The sequence below is a fragment of the Anabrus simplex genome, chromosome 1, assembly GCF_040414725.1.
Source record: "Anabrus simplex isolate iqAnaSimp1 chromosome 1, ASM4041472v1, whole genome shotgun sequence".
NCBI classification, from domain to species: domain Eukaryota; kingdom Metazoa; phylum Arthropoda; class Insecta; order Orthoptera; family Tettigoniidae; genus Anabrus; species Anabrus simplex.
Genome location: NC_090265.1, coordinates 1,061,914,490 through 1,061,932,159, shown reverse-complemented (window position 1 = coordinate 1,061,932,159; position 17,670 = coordinate 1,061,914,490). Strand labels below are relative to the sequence as shown.

General features: G+C 38.5%; 1 protein-coding gene across 7 annotated transcripts in view; it reads right to left on the bottom strand.

Annotated features, from left to right (window-relative positions):
* Positions 1–17,670, bottom strand: part of scrib (scribble) — an 884,084-nt gene that overhangs the window by 227,403 nt on the left and 639,011 nt on the right. For all 7 annotated transcript variants that reach the window (XR_011017587.1, XM_067137118.2, XM_068225382.1 and 4 more), the window contains 4 exons: positions 8,022–8,180; positions 5,226–5,340; positions 5,020–5,144; positions 910–1,050 (listed from right to left, as the gene is read on the bottom strand). Coding sequence is in view for 6 of the 7 variants with exons in the window: in XM_067137118.2 (XP_066993219.2) it covers positions 910–1,050; positions 5,020–5,144; positions 5,226–5,340; positions 8,022–8,180 (540 nt within the window). In the remaining variant the exon portion in view is untranslated. The remainder of the gene's footprint in view (positions 1–909; positions 1,051–5,019; positions 5,145–5,225; positions 5,341–8,021; positions 8,181–17,670) is intronic.

Here is a 17,670-nt window from a genome sequence, read left to right as displayed (position 1 = left end):
CATTTCAGTTGGGAAAACCACTAAGACAGTCTTTCTGAGGATGTAAAAATGCAGGTGGAGAGTGAGTGTCTGCCATTATAATGAAATTCCCCAACCTGATTGTGACTGATGGTAGGCAAGCGGGCCTACCATACAATGAATATTCCCTAACGCAGTCTTCATATGAGAAAAAACGTTTGGTGATTTCTCTGTCGCGTTTCTAGGGTAACGTTAAGAGCTATGCAATTTATTACAGCCTTGGTCAGAACGTGTACACTACCTGACCTACAATTCTGTGTACAGTGTAGAATTCCATAGCGAAACACGGGTACATCAGCTAGTAAAGAGATAAATAGATGGATAGATACCGTCCACCTGAAGCTATTTCTTGATGGATCCAGTATTTCTGCATCTGTCTCTTGGCACGGGCCGGAGTAAAACGTAGCGTCTACTGAAGTCCAATTCTCATCCATGGATGTGACAATATGGAAGCTGCTCAGGTATGGGTGGTGCTGAGTAATGACATATGGAGCACAACTGATGTGTCTGAGTGTTATGATAGAAATTACTCATAGGGCGAGTTGTGCTCCGAAAGCCTTTTCTGGCCCAGTGAGGAAAGCAATGGTAAGCTACCTCGTTCCTCATTTTGCCTCATCTTCATACCGCCTTCAGTTTTTGCTGTTTCCCTATAACCACTTAAACTCTGGTGGTGCTTACTGAGTATCCAACCAGCAACTGTGCTAATGACCTAATGGATAACGGACAGTAGTTATGCAGGCCACTGTTTGCTGCACTATATTGCAGATGTTACCAGTAGCAGTCCACAGTTAATTGTGTACACCTGCCACTTTCTGTTCTAAAAGTTATGCTTTATCTGAAAACTACAGCTGAACCTCAAGAACCTCCAAACCTGAAAACAGTGAAACTTACCTTTTCAGGCGTCGATTTCTCCCGTGCAGCATCTGCCAGTGACACTAGCTGTTGCTGGCCCTGAAGAGTTGCCAATTCCCTGTCTTTCCTTTCCTGTTCTTCACGTTCCCACTCCACAAGCTCCTTCTTCATTTCATGTTCCTGAATAATTAAAGAGATTGTGATATAAATCCACCTCAATTTCCGAAGGAAGAACTCAAATTATATTCACAAATCATTTCGCATTGTGAAGATATATTTTAAGATAACTCTTGTTTTATATACCCATTTTCAGAAACAAATGGATATAAAAGAAAGAAAGAAAGAAAGAAAGAAAGAAATTAACTTCCACACAATGTTGGCAATCTATACACCCCAGCATAAGTGGGTAGGGTCTGACACATCCCACTCTGACGAGTCTAGTGTCAGACCTAAGACGAAATGCTGGTTAATAGAGCAAACGCCTGAAAAGCCATACATCTAATTTTTGATCTGATTTTTGATATGCTCTATTGGTGGAAAAATATCTAATTCCCTCCATGGGAATTTAGAATTACCATTTGGAATTGCTAGGCAGGCATTAATTCCATTGTGGAGTTTTATCTCCCGTATGCAGTTATCAGACTGTGCCACATAAGAGGCTTCTGATAAGTTCACCTGCATACACCCCAGCATAAGTGGGTAGGGTCGGACGCATCCCACTCTGACGAGTCTAGTGTCAGACCTAAGACGAAATGCTGGTTAATAGAGCAAACACCTGAAAAGCCATACATCTAATTTTTGATCTGACTTTTGATATGCTCTATTGGTGGAAAAATATCTAATTCCCTCCATGGGAATTTAGAATTACCATTACGTGTAGGAGACGTCCACTATGTAGGTTAGGCTTATCTGTTGGTATAGCCCAGTGATCTTTACTTGAAGCAGAACCCATAGCCCATAAATCTGATGTACTGAGAAATTGATATCATATTCGAGCTAGCCTGGATCTCATGCGACTGGACCTGGACGTGGGAACGGCGCAGCATGTAGTAGTAGTACTTACAATGATTCCAACCATTATCTAAAGTTAGAGTGTGCGGTTTGTACCAAAGATCGATCACAGATCTCAAACACAGAAGATCCATAGATTTCGGATCAACGAACTAGTGTTAAATCAAAAGGTCATTCATTACCACCAGAAAGAGTCTGTTTCTCTAGAATCATGTAAGTGGAAAAGACATTTACAAGAAGGTTGAAGATGCTGCTACTCTAACAATCAGTTTAGCAGGAAAAAAGAAACACCGATGGTGGACTAAACACTGTGATGAAACCATCAAGAAATCACTGGAATGAGACAGGAAAAATTTAAGAATTCCTCACCCAACATAAACTGACTGCTAAAGCGATCCATAAAGCCAAACCTGGTTAGGAAAAAGCTCAGCTTGAGAATATTAAAGAAACCCTAATGAGGAACAACACTTGTGATTTCTACCATACTTTCAAATCAGAACTTAAGAGCTGCCAAGCCACTCTTCACCTACGCTTCCACCACGAGACAGGAATTTTATTCTGAATAATCATCACAAATCTGAACGACCAGCTCAATAATTTGAATCCTTACTCAACTACCCTCCTCCAGCATCGAAGATTCCAATTTCTGGTCCATCCTTCATTTCACCTGATTCTCTTCCTATCAATCAAGAAGAAATTATCCAAATCATTGCATCTCTCCCTAGCAATAATTACATCAGGCACGGATTTCATAGCTGCCGAACTTATGAAAATGGCTGGTCCCAATTTTGTTGCCAAGATGGAATTAACTCTTTCATGATACATGGGATTCAGAAACTATTCCTGAGTAGTGGTAATCAGCTCTTATACATTCTCTCACACTGACCCGCCATTGTGTTTATCCTATTACATGATCCCTTCCTTGTTCCTATATCTATGTCCTTTTTAGACCATTGGCCTGGGTCCGGCGGGTGGATTCTATAAACAAAAACCGAAATGTTCTCCTTTTTTTTTTTTCCTTTTTTTTTAAATTTTTAGTTAATCTCTTTATTTTGAAGTAATCTGTTTTACTACTTTGTTTCTACAAGTATTATTCATTACATGACTGCATCATTGATTTCATAGCAATATGCAGAAATATGATTACGGATATGCACCACATATTATTTTATGCATGCCTTGTATTGTGATAATAGATGCTATTTACCACTATGTATGTTGCATGCTTTTCTCTTAGCAATACCTCAGAACACTGCTATGTTAATGTGTGACAGCTGGCGTGACAAGCGACAGGAGATAACCGGGATAGCCTGTTTTAAATGGGTGGTGCTGAAAAGTGATACTGATTATTGTGATGTTGAAAAATGTCTTCTGCATTTGCAAGATAAGTCTAAATCCTTTCGAATTGATAATGTGAAATAATTTGTTCAGTCCTGCAATTTCAAATAATTCCTGAATGAGAGTGGTAATGACCCTGAATTTAACAAGTTACCTTGTAGTCAGAAATGAGTGAAGTATTGTGATTCACGTAAGTCAGTTGATTGTAGTTCAGAGTTATTAAAACTTGCAGAATGCCTTCTTCTATACCTAGGCATAATGCAAATGTAGAAAGACTATTTTCATTGATTTCAGTATGATGGACGGATAATAGGAACTGTTTCAAAGTAGAATATGTGAAAATCCTCTTATGTAAATTAGTTTCACTGTTTAAATTTTAAAGAATTTACTGTATAATATGTAAAAAATGAATGTTTATGTACGGGAAAATCAGAATATGTCCAAATTCAGACTTTCAATGGAAGATTTTTGTGTGCTCTTTTTTCCGACATTTTCCTCCTTTTTAAATAGTTTTGTCCTCTATTTTCATCTATTTGCATCTGGTCACCATATAAGGAGTATGTCACCAATTTGGTTAAATTTTTGCCCTATATCGACTAAAATAACAGGTAAAGAGCTAACCCTATCAAAAAATTAAGTATATCATGTGGCCTTGAAATTAAATGTTCTACAATATGCATTTTCTTCATAACTAACTGTTTTAGAGAAAATTCAGCTTTCTTGTTTTTCTGCTATTGTTGCCTACACTAATGAATGGGCTACTCAAGTACGGGTCACGTGAAGTCACGTTCGCCATCATTCATGTAATGTAGTTCATTTGTTAACCAGCCTGCTGAGGAATGAGCGTGTCATTCTGCAGGAAGATTTGGAGGCTAAAATTGTATTGCAGAGAGTGCTAGGTGTGCTTATCCATATTTGAGATCTGCTGTGGGCTGAAATTTGTTTATTCAGCAACTTTCATTATAGTCATCGACGTATTATATCTATATTCCATGTTTCTATCTTTTTAATATTGTGTGCATAGGTTTAGGATTCATATTTAGTGATTCATATTTCACTCTGAGTCATTAACCACTTCAATCCTTACAAAGGATGGGTATTTTAGCTATACAGTATATGACTTGACACTTGTTTGTTCCTTTCTAATACTCTCCAGGAAAAAAAGGCAATAAAGCAGATGTGGTTGGCACCAAGACATCTGATTTTGTGATGTTCTTTAGTGAAAAGATCTGTTTACTGCAGGAACAGGTCTTATGGTAACCAGCTCGATATTCAAAAATTTGTGGATCAACAATAGGTTCAATGCAACTTTGAAGCCCTTTTGACGCGATTTTATAGGCAGCTAAATGAAGAGATATGCCACTGTCTTTTGTTGATTTTAATAAGGCCTATGACTCAATCGAACAATTCAGTGTTGTTGATCTCCCCAAGGAGATGGGCATGGACAACAAGACTTGTTCCAACATCAAACAAAACTCTGATGGACAGAAAATGACATTCACGGGCAAAATTTCTACATCCTTTGAGATTAAGACCAGTGTTCATCAAGGCTTTCACCCATTCTTTTCAACTGTGTTCTTAAAAAATCATCCATGAGTGGAAAAATAGACTAACCAATAATGGGATAAGGCTGGGCACATATTACAAAGCAGTGAACCTTGTTTTAACAGATGATGTAGTCTGGAGAACAGCAATAAGGTTACATTCATTTTGTTTAGAAGTCCACTAAAAAAATAAATAAATAAAGTGATCATTAAGTCAGGTAACACAGTAAATATTCATTTAAAAACTTAACTTCACCTGTCTAATGGTTGCTGTATCTTCGTCATCCCTATCAAGGCTTGAAACGCTCTGTGAAATAGACTTGGAATCTCGAGTCAGCTTTCCTTCAGCTATTAACCTTTCAACTTCAGCTTTGTCGTATCCTGAAATATTAATAGTTATGATTACAATACAATTCTATTTGATTTACAAACACCAAGCATTATATCACAGTGTATACTAACCTTTACAGACAACAAGAGAGATCTCATTTCCACAACTCCTTAGCACATTAACAGCTTCCTGATGAGAGGCACCTAGTAATGATGTTCCATTCACTTCAAGTAACCTCATACCTACCTGTAACAAAAAAAAATACATCTCAATCAGAAAACATTGTTACTCAGATGGTAACAGAATTAATTATTGTCTGCCCATATGCAGCTCACTTATATCAGGGCACAATAACCTGAGTGACATCACTGAATTCCTACAAAAGCAGTCGTGATCCAAATCTGAATCCCGGTTAACGCAAGTGTTAATAATGGTTTTGGTATTACAACCCACAAACTACTTTTACGGTTTTGAGATGCCGAGGTGCAGGAATTTTGTCCCACAGGAATTGTTTTATTTTCCAGTAAATCTACAAACATGTGGCCCACTTATTTGAGAACCTTCAAATACCACTGGACTTAGCCAGGATCAAACCCACCAAGTTGGGCTCAGAAGGCCAGCATTCTACTGTCTGAGCTACACAGCCAGCAAATAAAATGCAAGTGTGACTGTCTAAATAGGAAGTCAAAACCCTGTGGTTCAGATCCCACATTAAACTATATGGCATATGCCCCGGCATTTTAAGAACATTCTTCAAATTTTATTATGCATTTTAACTTGCCGTATTCATCATCATCATCATCATCTTACAGTTCTAGTTTCCTGGGTACTGTTGGTGAGCCTCTTCCATTCTGTCTTACTGAGATACGTTCTATTGTTAACGACGTCCTCCAGTATCCTTCCCCGATCTGCAGTGTCCATCTTTACGATGTCCATCCAGTAGGTTCTTGGTCTTCCCACCATCTGTTTCCCTGCCACATGTCTCTCCAAGTTAACATATGCTGTCCTTGTTGAACATTACCAGCTTTGATTTTTTTTTTGTACTCTGGGATTCCAGAGGAGTGTTCGTACTTGGTGGTAGAAGCAAGAGCTCTTCTGCACTCTATTTGCCACCTCCTTTGTGGCTAGTGTATCTCGAGATATTACACTGCTGAGGTATGTAAAGCTTTCCACACTTTATAGTGGATGGTTTCCTAGCATGATGCTCGCTGGTCGTCCCTCTCTGTTTATTGCCATCACTACTGTTTAGATGCTTTCAGTAACCCAAATCGTATTTTAATGTGTATTCGCCTTTGTCTATTTTACTTACTTTACAAAGTACAGTATTTCGGCTGATGATGTCCACCAAGAAGGACGAAACATGTACAGATATTTGTTAATTGCTAATTAAACAAAAAACATTTTTGTATTAAATTTAATAGAGCACACAATTTGTGTATATAAAGCGATTGCATGTCATTTTAAGCATAAGTCTATTATAGGCCTATTTCGCTTAGAGTATTCCACAACATGGTAACGAGGACAAGTCAAATCACACAGTGCACACACACACAACTATCATCAGGTTCATGAAAGATCTTAGTTTTGCAGAGTTTATAGTGGTATCCATGAATTGCCATAGAATTGACAAAATGTGGAGATCCTGGTTTGTACTGGTCCAAGTTCTATTTATCGTTGCTTCAGTCGAATAGAATTCGGTACAAATATCATTACTTTTGGCCAATCTTTCATCTAAGAGTTTCTTCCAATGGTCTGTATAAGGTAAAGCGAGCTTGAATCTCCTTTGCAAGTTCATAAACCAGTCTTGATCTAGTAAATCTGGATACACAGAGGGTTATCTTTAAGAATCAGGCTTTGATTTTTTTCTAGAGTGTGTAGGTATAGTATTGTAAAGGTGGAACCTTTGACTGTACCTTTAAAAAGTTAAACTATATGTGTGGTTACTATGGCCGTGACACTGTCACATTAAAAAAAAAAAAAAAGCTATTTTACTTTCTCTGTACTTATAAGCTACAAAGACAAGCAATAACTAATGTGGTGCCATGGTTATAGAACCCTAGTTGAATCCAGTGTTGTCTCAACTTAGTTTTACCAGACTCCTCCATTTTATCTTTCCCTCAATTTTAATCCTACCAATCTAAAGTTTTCTGATCATTCTCCTATAGAATCACATTTCTGCTGCTTCCAGCTTCCTTTTTTCTTGTACACTTAAAAGTCCACATCTCTCTTCCATGTGTAAGCATACTCCAAATATAGGATTTTACAAACGACTTCCTTACTTTAATTCTCATATTTTTGTTCGTGAGAAGGAATGTTTTCGATTGGAATGCTTTTGTTACCAAAGCTTTTTTCTTTTGATTTACTTCTGGTATTAAGGTGGCAGAATTTGTTTACTTTCTCCGGTTATGCATTTCCTATTATTGTTTATGGTGTACTTTTTATTGGTGTACTTCTTTGTATCAATTTTAAGTTTCTATTTTTAAAGAGCCTCCTTCAATATCCTCAGCACCAGATCTGTATCTTTCTTTGAATCTGCAATGATGCTGCAGTATATGTTTTAACATTCCTTTTATGTTATCTTTCAAAACTGCAATACATTCTTCAATGACTTCTTCTATGATGATGTTGAAATAGTGGTGTAAGAACGGACATTCTTCTGATTTTTGCTATTTCCTTAATTTCATTGATCATTATTTTAAAATATATAAAATTGGCTTTACGTCACACAGACACAGATAGGTCTTATGGTGACAATAGGATAGGAAAGGACAGAGAGTGGGAAGGAAGCACCTGTGGCCTTAATTAAGGTACAGCCCCAGCATTTGTCAGGTGTGAAAATGAGAAACCACAGAAAAACCCATAAAAACGTAAATCATAAGAAAGCAAATTCACTTCTGAAAATTCAAGAAGTAGTCCTGTTAACTTACTTTGAGTCTACCATCTCTTCTAGCAGCTCCACCAGAGTTGATTTTTGAGATAAACACTCCTTCATCGTTGCGATCTAATGGATTTCCTCGGTGACCTCTCAGCCCACCTTTGATATGCATCCCAAGCTTTTCTCCTTCAGTCTTGACAATCTTCAATTCCTTCAATCATAAAAAGATACATATAATTGTTAATGATGTAAAAGTTACAACAAATAACAAAGAATTTTTTTTAATCAATTCAAACATGCACTCAATGATAGCTGCAATATGTGTCTGAAAACCACTGAAGTCAGAATATCAGTTTTTATATAACTTACGCCAGTAACTACCTCAGTGTAATGTTTCCTCAGTTTCATCAGATTTTAAGAGATTTCAATTTTTTATCATCATGCTGCATAAATTTCATATTGGTTAGTGTAAAATATTGTGTAAGGTACTCTTACATTTGCAGATGCCCCCATGAGCAAGTTAGAAGTAGAGACACTTGAAACACAACATATCCCTTTTTTAATATATGAAAAGCATTTAAACATGCATTTTTATTAATGTTAACCAGTCTCTCTTCATGCCAGAAATAAACTATGGGTACAAACCCTACTACTGAATTTTATCAAGGTTCTTAGAACGACAACCATTACACAGAGATGTTGCGTGTCTTACTATTCACACTAAATTTACTCAACTATCATTTACAGTTAATCACAAGTTCACTCACATTGGAGTTTTCCACTCGACACAGTTTTAACTCACGAACTTAACATACACTAACACATACACACCAACATCAGTATGGCACACTCCTGTTCTCCACACGGCTTCACACAGCGTAGCATCATTCCATAACAGTTCACAATAACAAGCCTTGCTGAACCCTGCATAGCTGTTTGACGGACTAAATCCCAACAAATGACTCGTTACGGACTCGTAACCATCTTGTATAGCTTACTTTCACTCTTGAATAACACACTCAAAACTGACTCACTTAAGACTGACTACAGACTGACTTGCGAGCACCAGTTGCACTCTTTATAAAGGCCCATAGAAGATTCTAGTAGTTTCCACATCCATATCATTCTGGGTGCCTAGTCCATTGTTAATCAACTTCCAGGCTCTTCGAGGAGCTTCGTTACCACAGGCCTCATCAATTTCCCGGCTATTGTTTTGCTTGCAGTTGGCCCCGTCCACATTGTCACTGCATCACCTGCATTATCGCTCTCGCAAGCACTATTGCATTCCGCAGGCCATCCCGCAACTCATCAGGACATAAATTCCTGTCCACATCTTAGAGGTGTTTGTAAGGAGAGGTTTCAGTATATTAACAACAAACAAGTTAGTGATGACCAAAGTACATCCTACGTACAAATGAAAGTGTCGATGTATCTGTCAGGCACTGGTACGGCGTTGCCAAAACGTTTATGGCATTTGCTAACTTTCAGAGAGTTTGATAAGCCCATTTCTAAATAATAAATATATCAAGGACATACAGAAATAATAAACACCACAGCCTAATACGCGCATAACTTAGAAAATACCAGTTCGCGTTCGTAACCACAATAAGCGTCCAAGCTGAATTGTCCATATTTGCGATACACATTTTACAAGGCATATATTAATAGTTTTCAGCAAATAATTTGTTTACATGAAAACATACACACACAGTACTCATCCTACAATATAACAGACTCAATAATATGTACATGTGTTCTAAGCGATTGAGTGGGCCACTAAAAGAATGAAACGAGGCCAGGTATACGGAAGATGAGGTCACTATAGAAATTATAATAGCAACAGGACCAGTTAGTCTATAGTGGTTGTACAGACTCTTCAGAGTGATATGGAGAGAAAAGAATGTTCCATAAGATTGGATGAAAGGGTCATTATACCAATTTTCAAGAAAGGGAAGCAATGTGAAAATTACAGAGGAGTGAAACTGATACTTCATACATCTAAGATCCTTGAAAGAATCTTGGATAAACAAATAAGAGACAGAGTAGAGGGAAAATTGGTAGAACACCAGTGTGAATTCAGAAGAGGCAGGTCCACCTTTGGACCAATATTTACATTGCGTCAAATGATGGAAAGGTATTGGGAATATGGGAAGGACATGGTAGTAACGTTTCTAGATACTGGAAAGACATATGACAGTCCCAAGGAATCTGTATGGAAAACATTGACAGAGGCACAGATTGGGAATGAAACAATGCAGATGGTAATAGCATTGTATCAAAATTGCAAAAGCTATGTTAGAACCAAAGTGGGTCAAACAGAATGGTTCAGAGTTGAGACAGGATTAAGACAGGGAAGTGTACTGTCTCCCTTACTCTTCATTATCATCATGGATAGAACTCTACATAATATCAAGATGATGATGGGTGAGCAAGTAAAGTCTATGCTCTTTGCTAATATCACTGTAGTTTGGGGAGATAATGAAGAGGAAGTACAAGTTGATTTATGAAATGAGGAGATAAGAAATTTTGGAATGAAGATTAGAACTGCGAAGAGCAAGACTTTGATCATGGCGAGAGGTAACAGAGAATCCAGGGGAGTGATAAAAATAGGAAATGAACCTCTTGCAGTAGTAAATTTTTTTAAATATTTGGACAGCGTGATGTCACAAGATAGAAATTTGGATACAGAAATTGATTTAAGAATACAGCAGTCTGCAAGTTTCTACCAGTGTGTGAGAGACATTGTATGGAACAAAGATGCACCCATGAAGTGCAAGAAGGTTTTATACTCGTCCTATTATAAACCTAAGCTGACCTATGCTTCAACAGCCTGGACATTGACTAAGCGGAACCAAAGTAAGATACAAGCAGCTGAAATGAGGTTTTTTTGAGGAGCATACAGGGAAAGACAAGACGAGATAGAATGCGAAATGAGGAAATAACGAGAAGCGTGGGAGTGTGTAAACTTCAAGAAGAGATTGATATACCAAAGCTAAAATGGTTTGGACACATGATGAGAATGCCAGGAGAGAGATTACCAAAGAGAACATTCATGGATACAGAGACTGGAAACAGGCGTAGGGGACGGCCTAGAATGAGATGGAAGAGCTGTGTTGCGGACTGTATTGTAAATAGAAGAGTCGATAGCAATAAAATACTAGAAGAAGAATGGTGGAAAGATTGAGTAAGGTGGAGGGCTTTGTATACTACCCTACCCAGAGAGAATCAGGAAAAGGGAATGGATGATGAAGGAGAAAAAGAAGAAGAAGTTAAAAGAGAATGCAATTAGAGACATTGATCTCTTTACATTAACATATCATGTTCATTAGCCATCACTCACTTCACACAAGATGTACAGATTATTTCAGCGTGTTTCAGACACACATACATCTGACATTTTCTGCATGTGTACTCTGTCAACCTTGTGCGTTTTGACTCATTCTGGCACATGAAATATTGCTTCTGTGTTCCCAGTTCTTCTTTCTTGTTTCCTTCAGTAGAATTTTAATCTGCTGGCTTATATGACCCTTGTATAGTTTCTCTCCTCCTCCGACGATGTTCACTTACCAATCCAGCAAATAATCTCTTCAGGAAAAGTGTGCCAGTTTTTATTTCATTCTTGTTGCCCATGAAGATTATCTAAAAATTTATTCCACAGATATTGAGCATTCCATAAAAACTACCAATGGCCAGTGCCATGAAGAGTGCGCTACATTGTATATGGCAGACATTTTATCCACAACATTGACTCCTGATTTTGGCCCATTGTAAAAATATCACAATTTCTGGGTTTTCCTGTGGGCCTGTCGTCAAGTCTATGGCATCGTCATAATACAAAGACGATATGAGAACCACAACCTTTTATTTCCTGGGTACATAAGAATCAATAGTCACCTCTTCCCTGAAGCCAAAGAAAATTGATCCTTCTGGTCTATTTATAGCAGACATAAATTCGACAGGACGTTGCTCCTTGGTTTTTTTTTCAAAGTGCCTACGCACAATAGCCTTTTCTTTCGTAGCTAAAGAGCAAGCTTATGTCTGAAAATCAGTTGTCTGCTGTAATATTATGCCCTGTTCCACATATACTCTACAGCCTTCTGACTACATCTGTTGGTTTATTGCTGATGTTATGAACACCTTCAGGTTGTTTTCCGGCATAGATCCCTAGATTATAAGAGTAGAGAACCTTTGCATCCACAAGAACATATATTTGTATGGTGCATTTGTTTGATTTAGGAGGAATGTATTGCCTAAACACGCATCTTCGTGTGAAAGCTTCTAGTTTCTCAGTAAGTGGTTTTTTTTCCTTTTTCTTTTTCCCTTGTGGCTTTTACTTAAGAGATAAGAATTTCATATTGTTCTGTATTGAAGTGAGTTCAATATTAAGTTAAAAGAAGATATATATAATGGTTCCACCTGTCAATACTATTATAATAAGGAATGTAAGTATACATGGCTATTTAATTAAAATTGGTACCAGTACTGGTTTCGACCAGTATTCATGGTCATCAACCATTTACAAATAAGTGTAAAACAATGCATAGAAAAATAAAATGCAAAATTTAAATAATTCTGTCTGGTTTCTGCTAGTGAAGCACTAAAATCTTCTGGGGCGCTGTGCGCTGAAATATTGCCAAGAAACACAAATAAGATGCACAGGTAAAAATGAAGTTTAGATGATGCTGTCAGATGCAGTTTATGGAGCACTATAACACATAAGGGAGCACTGTGCATTGAGATTTTAAAGTTATGTAGAAGTGTAAAGTCAAATACATATTTTTAGTTGTTGTTTATGAGGCACTGTATAATTTTAGAGATTAGCACTGCGTATCAATAGATCCAAATATAATGAAGAAGTCGTACATCAAATACGTCAAATACGTATTTAAAAGTACAGAGCAAGTTCTTGAAGAGTTCAGTTGAAGTTTATAAGGCATTGTATAATTTTAAAAATTAGCACTGCATGTTGATAGATCCAAAAATTATGTAAGTAAAAGGTAGAATTAATATGCACTTGAAGTATGGAGCAAATTCTTGAAGAGTAGATCGGCACTGTGCTTCAAAAAGTTACGCAAGTCCACACGACAAGAACCAGTCCAAACCAATCGTGTTTCCACACGAAACTAGAGGCCTGGGGCCGTTTTGCAGCTTCTAACCAGGGGGCAGACACCCCCTTTGCTTGTCCCTATATCACTGGTCTTGTCCAGGTCCTATCCTAACGTCTGCACAGCAAGAACAACTCCTCTTCAATCCTGTAACAATAGTCCCCACCACCACCTATCGAAGCACCACTCACTCATTACTTCGTAAGTACATAGGTTGGCAGCACTGAGCACTGCTTGACAACATCCTTCCTGAGAAGGCTGTGAGCAACAACCGACAGTCGTTCTGCGGGTCGGGCAGGAGTAATAATGAAACAAGATATTAAAGGAAAAGGGAAAAAAGCTAGTTGCTTTACGTCGCACCGACACAGATAGGTCTTATGGCGATGGGACAGGAAAGGGCTAGGAGTGGGAAGAAAGCGTCCATGGCCTTAATTAAGGTACAGCCCCAGTATTTGCCTGGTGTGAAAATGAGAAACCACGGAAAACCATTTTCAGGGCTGCCGAAGAAAATAAATTTACTGGACATAAAATCATACACAACACTTTCATTATTAATGTTCTTGAAGGGAAAATGCTAGGAAAGAAAGGAAGAGGACAGCCAAGGAAGAAGTACTTGGAAGACATCGAGAAGAGACTAAGATTTGACAATTACATGACAATGAAAAGGACAGCAAATGACAGAGGATAGTGGTTGCATCGATGTTTCCATAAGGATGTGAATGAATGAATGTGCCTCCATCCTAGAATATTACCATTAATTTTTGTACTAACAAAAGTTATGTACAACAGAAATTCTGAGACATGGTGAATACAATATTGCAAGAATGGAACAGCTCTGAAAAGGTAATGGGCAAATGTGAAGAAGATATGAAAGCTAACAAGAATTGGAAAAATTTACTAGACTCCTGTGCTAGATATGTAGATGACACAATAGTAATTAGCTACTTAGGATATAAGATTTTCAGAAAATTCACCCAAACAGTCACTATAATCTGTCAAGATTCTTCACACCCCCAAATTCACAAACAAGCAGCATACAACAGCTTGGTGTACCGAGCCTTCAATGTTCCAACGTCTAAAAGAGACCTCAAAAATGAGTTGAACACTATTCGTAATATAGCTAAATCTAATGGATACAACAGTTTCTTTATTGAAAAATAATCAATAAATATAAATATCGCCTGTCTACTACTTTGAAAAAAAGATAAACAAAACAACTCCTCCCTTTCTATCTTTAAGTTCAACGAACAAATTTACAAAGTCACCAACATCTTTAAAAAGCAAGATGTAAAAGTAGTTTTCAAAACCAACAATAGGAATGCACAAGTCTTACATAATGCCACATCCATAAACAAATTCAGTTGTTTTTCAAAATTAGGAGTATACAAGATTATTTGCAACAGTTGTAATTCTTTTTATGTTGGATAGACCAGGAGGAATTTTAATATAAGGTACTCTGAACAGGTCAATGCCCTGAAGTACAATAAATTTTCAGCTGTAGGACAGCATATGCATGACTACAATCACAAATTCAAAGACATAAAACAAGATATGGAAATTCTCAAAATCATCAAGAAAGGACCCCTCCTTAACATTGCTGAAAGCTGGTTCATACATAGAGATCAATATTTTAACCCGAATCATTATCTTAATGACGTTTCAGAAAAGCCAAATATCCTATTTGACCTTCTAATTCCCATTTTTAGAAACGTCAAACCAACAAGTCATAATTCAGTTTTTCATAATATTCACAGCACCTTTCCTCAGCAGCCATCTCTTTTCCCACATGCTTCGGCCCTGCCTTAATTACCCCCCTTCCCCTTCAGCCCCCCTCTGCTTTCCCTAACCTCTCCCCTTGCCCCACCCACCTCTCTCTCCTTGCCCCGCCCCCTCCTTTCCTTTGAATCTCTCAACCGTTAGTACGAGGCACACAACAACAGGCCACGCACCACATGCCGCAACAAAAGGCAAGTCTCATATACCCTATGCCATTTGATTAACACACTCTCTCCTTCAATTCATTAATTTTATCTTTCATTTATTCAGGTTAACTTCATGGACACCACAATGAATTGCAAATTTATACCAGCCACAAATTAAGAATGTGCCCGTTTTAACCATATCTAGCTTACACCGTTCTGACAATTCACATTTTGAACCCCTCTTTAGTTCCAAAGTGATGGAAATACAAGACCCTGCCCCCTATTTTGATGGTATTCTTTATACAAGGATTCGGCCACCATTACAAGCACATTTTGTCTGAAGTGATGTGGGTACATAGATGTGTCTATCTTATTAGGAATTCCATTTAGTAAAAAATCGTGTTTCCTGGATAATTGTTTTTCTTGGAGATGCATCACTTTGGAAGTAAGCCCTTCAATTCCTGCATCTAACCATAGTACCTACCCAAATTGATCAATGTCCAGGAAAAGTTATGATAAAAAGAAAGGCTTTAAATTCCTTAAACCAACAATTCACCTCAAGTCACTATTCATTTACAAAAATGATTTCATATCATTATCTGAGAAACTTAGTGCAGACAGAATATTAGTCCATGATATTTTTCTCCAAGAGGTTGTATAATACCCTAATATCTGCGTTATGTTTATAAATAACGGGTGCCAGGAAATGTTCTCTGCAGTGCCTACTTGCTGCTGCATAATGTAGTATCAGCAGTTTAATAGGCAGCACAGTGTCATATCTGTCACGCTCACTCGCTGACAGGCCAAGGTCAACAGGGTAGCAGTACAGAGAGGGTCAAACGTGAGAGCTGTGGGCTGTCGAAATTGTCAGTGTGTATTGCAGTAAGCCAGCGTTCAGAGAGATTATTTGAATAGTGTAACAGGATACATGCGGTAATGTTTACTACTGAAGAGAGAGCTTTTTTGGTGGAACACGTTTTTCATGAAGGCGATCGGTTTACACAAAATGTAAAACTAAAATGTCAGGTGCGGTTTCCTAATTCAAAGTGTCCAAACCGGGATACCGCTTGGGATTTGGTAAGTAAATTTTGTGTGACTAGCTCAGTTCACAATGTACCGGGAACAGTAACGCCTACACTTTAACAGCCAATAAACTTGATGAAATTTCCGATGTAATGCTGTGGAAGTCTTTGACAATATTTGTAGATGTGTTGAAGTCTGTCTTCGAACACAAGTACAACACTTCCAGCATCTGTTATGGATTGCTGTGGTGAGTACAAAGTTTACTGTTTACTGATTGTTGTTTGTTTGTTTTGATACAAGTGGCAGCAGCCATGCTGCCAACTTAACTGCTCATGCTACCTCGCGCAGCAGCACACAGACGCTGTGGAGAACATTTTCTGGCGCCCTGCAACATGTTTATATGTAAGAGATATTTCAGGTACAGGAGGTCAAATGGAATGTATGGCTAGTGACCTATCCAAGACTTGGGAGACTACTGATGAATATGCGGGCTATTGGACTAGATATAAGAGTGGTTGAATGCATAGCAGAATTTCTAGAAAATAGAACTGAAGAGAATTATAATAGGTGAGGCATTATCTGATCCTGTAATGATTAAGAGTGGGTTACCACAAGGTAGTATTACTGGACCTTCATATTTTCTTATACACTATGTGATCAAAAGTATCCAGACACCTCCAAAAAAAAAAAAAAAATACGCTTGTCATCTTAGGTGCATTGTGCTGCCACCTACTGCCAGGTACTCCATAGCAGCGACCTCAGTAGCCATCAGACATTGTGAGAGAGCAGAATGGGGCACTTCGCGGAACTCACGGACTTCGAACGTGGCCAGGTGATTGGGTGTCACTTGTGTCAGAGGTCTGTACGCGATATTTCTAGACATCTCTAGGTCCACTGTTTCTGATGCGATAGTGTAGTGGAAACATGAAGGCACACACACACCACGAAAGCGTACAGGTTGACCTCGTCTGTTGACCGACAGTTCGGCGGAAGGTGAGAAAACTTGGATTTCATTGTCGAGCGGCTGCCCATAAGCCACACATCATACAGGTCAATGCCAAACGACGCCTCACTTGGTGTAAGGAGTGTAAACAGTAAACAATTGAAGAGTGATGAATCACGGTACAAAATGCGGCAATCCGATGGCAGGGTGTGCGCATGACGAATGGACGTCATCTACCAGCGTGTGTAGTGTCAACAGTCAAATTCAGAGGCAGTGGTGTTATGGTGTGGTCATGCTTTTCATGGAGAGGGCTTGCACCCCTTGTTGTTTTGTGTGGCACTATCACAGCACAGGCCTACATTGATGTTTTAAGCACCTTCTTGCTTCACACTGTTGAAGAGCACTTCGGGGATGGCGACTTCATCTTTCAACACGATCGAGCACCTGTCTATAATGCACAGCCTGTGGCAGAATGGTTACACGACAATAACATCCCTGCAATGGACTGGCCTGCACGGAGTCCCCACCTGAATCGTATAGAACATCTTTGGAGTGTTTTGGAACGCCAACTTCGTGCCAGGCCTCACCGACCGACATTGCTACCTCTCCTCAGGGCAGCACTCTGTGAAGAATGGGCTGCCATTCCCCAAGCAACCTTCCAGCACCTGATTGAATGTATGCCTGCGAGAGTGGAAGCTGTCATCAAGG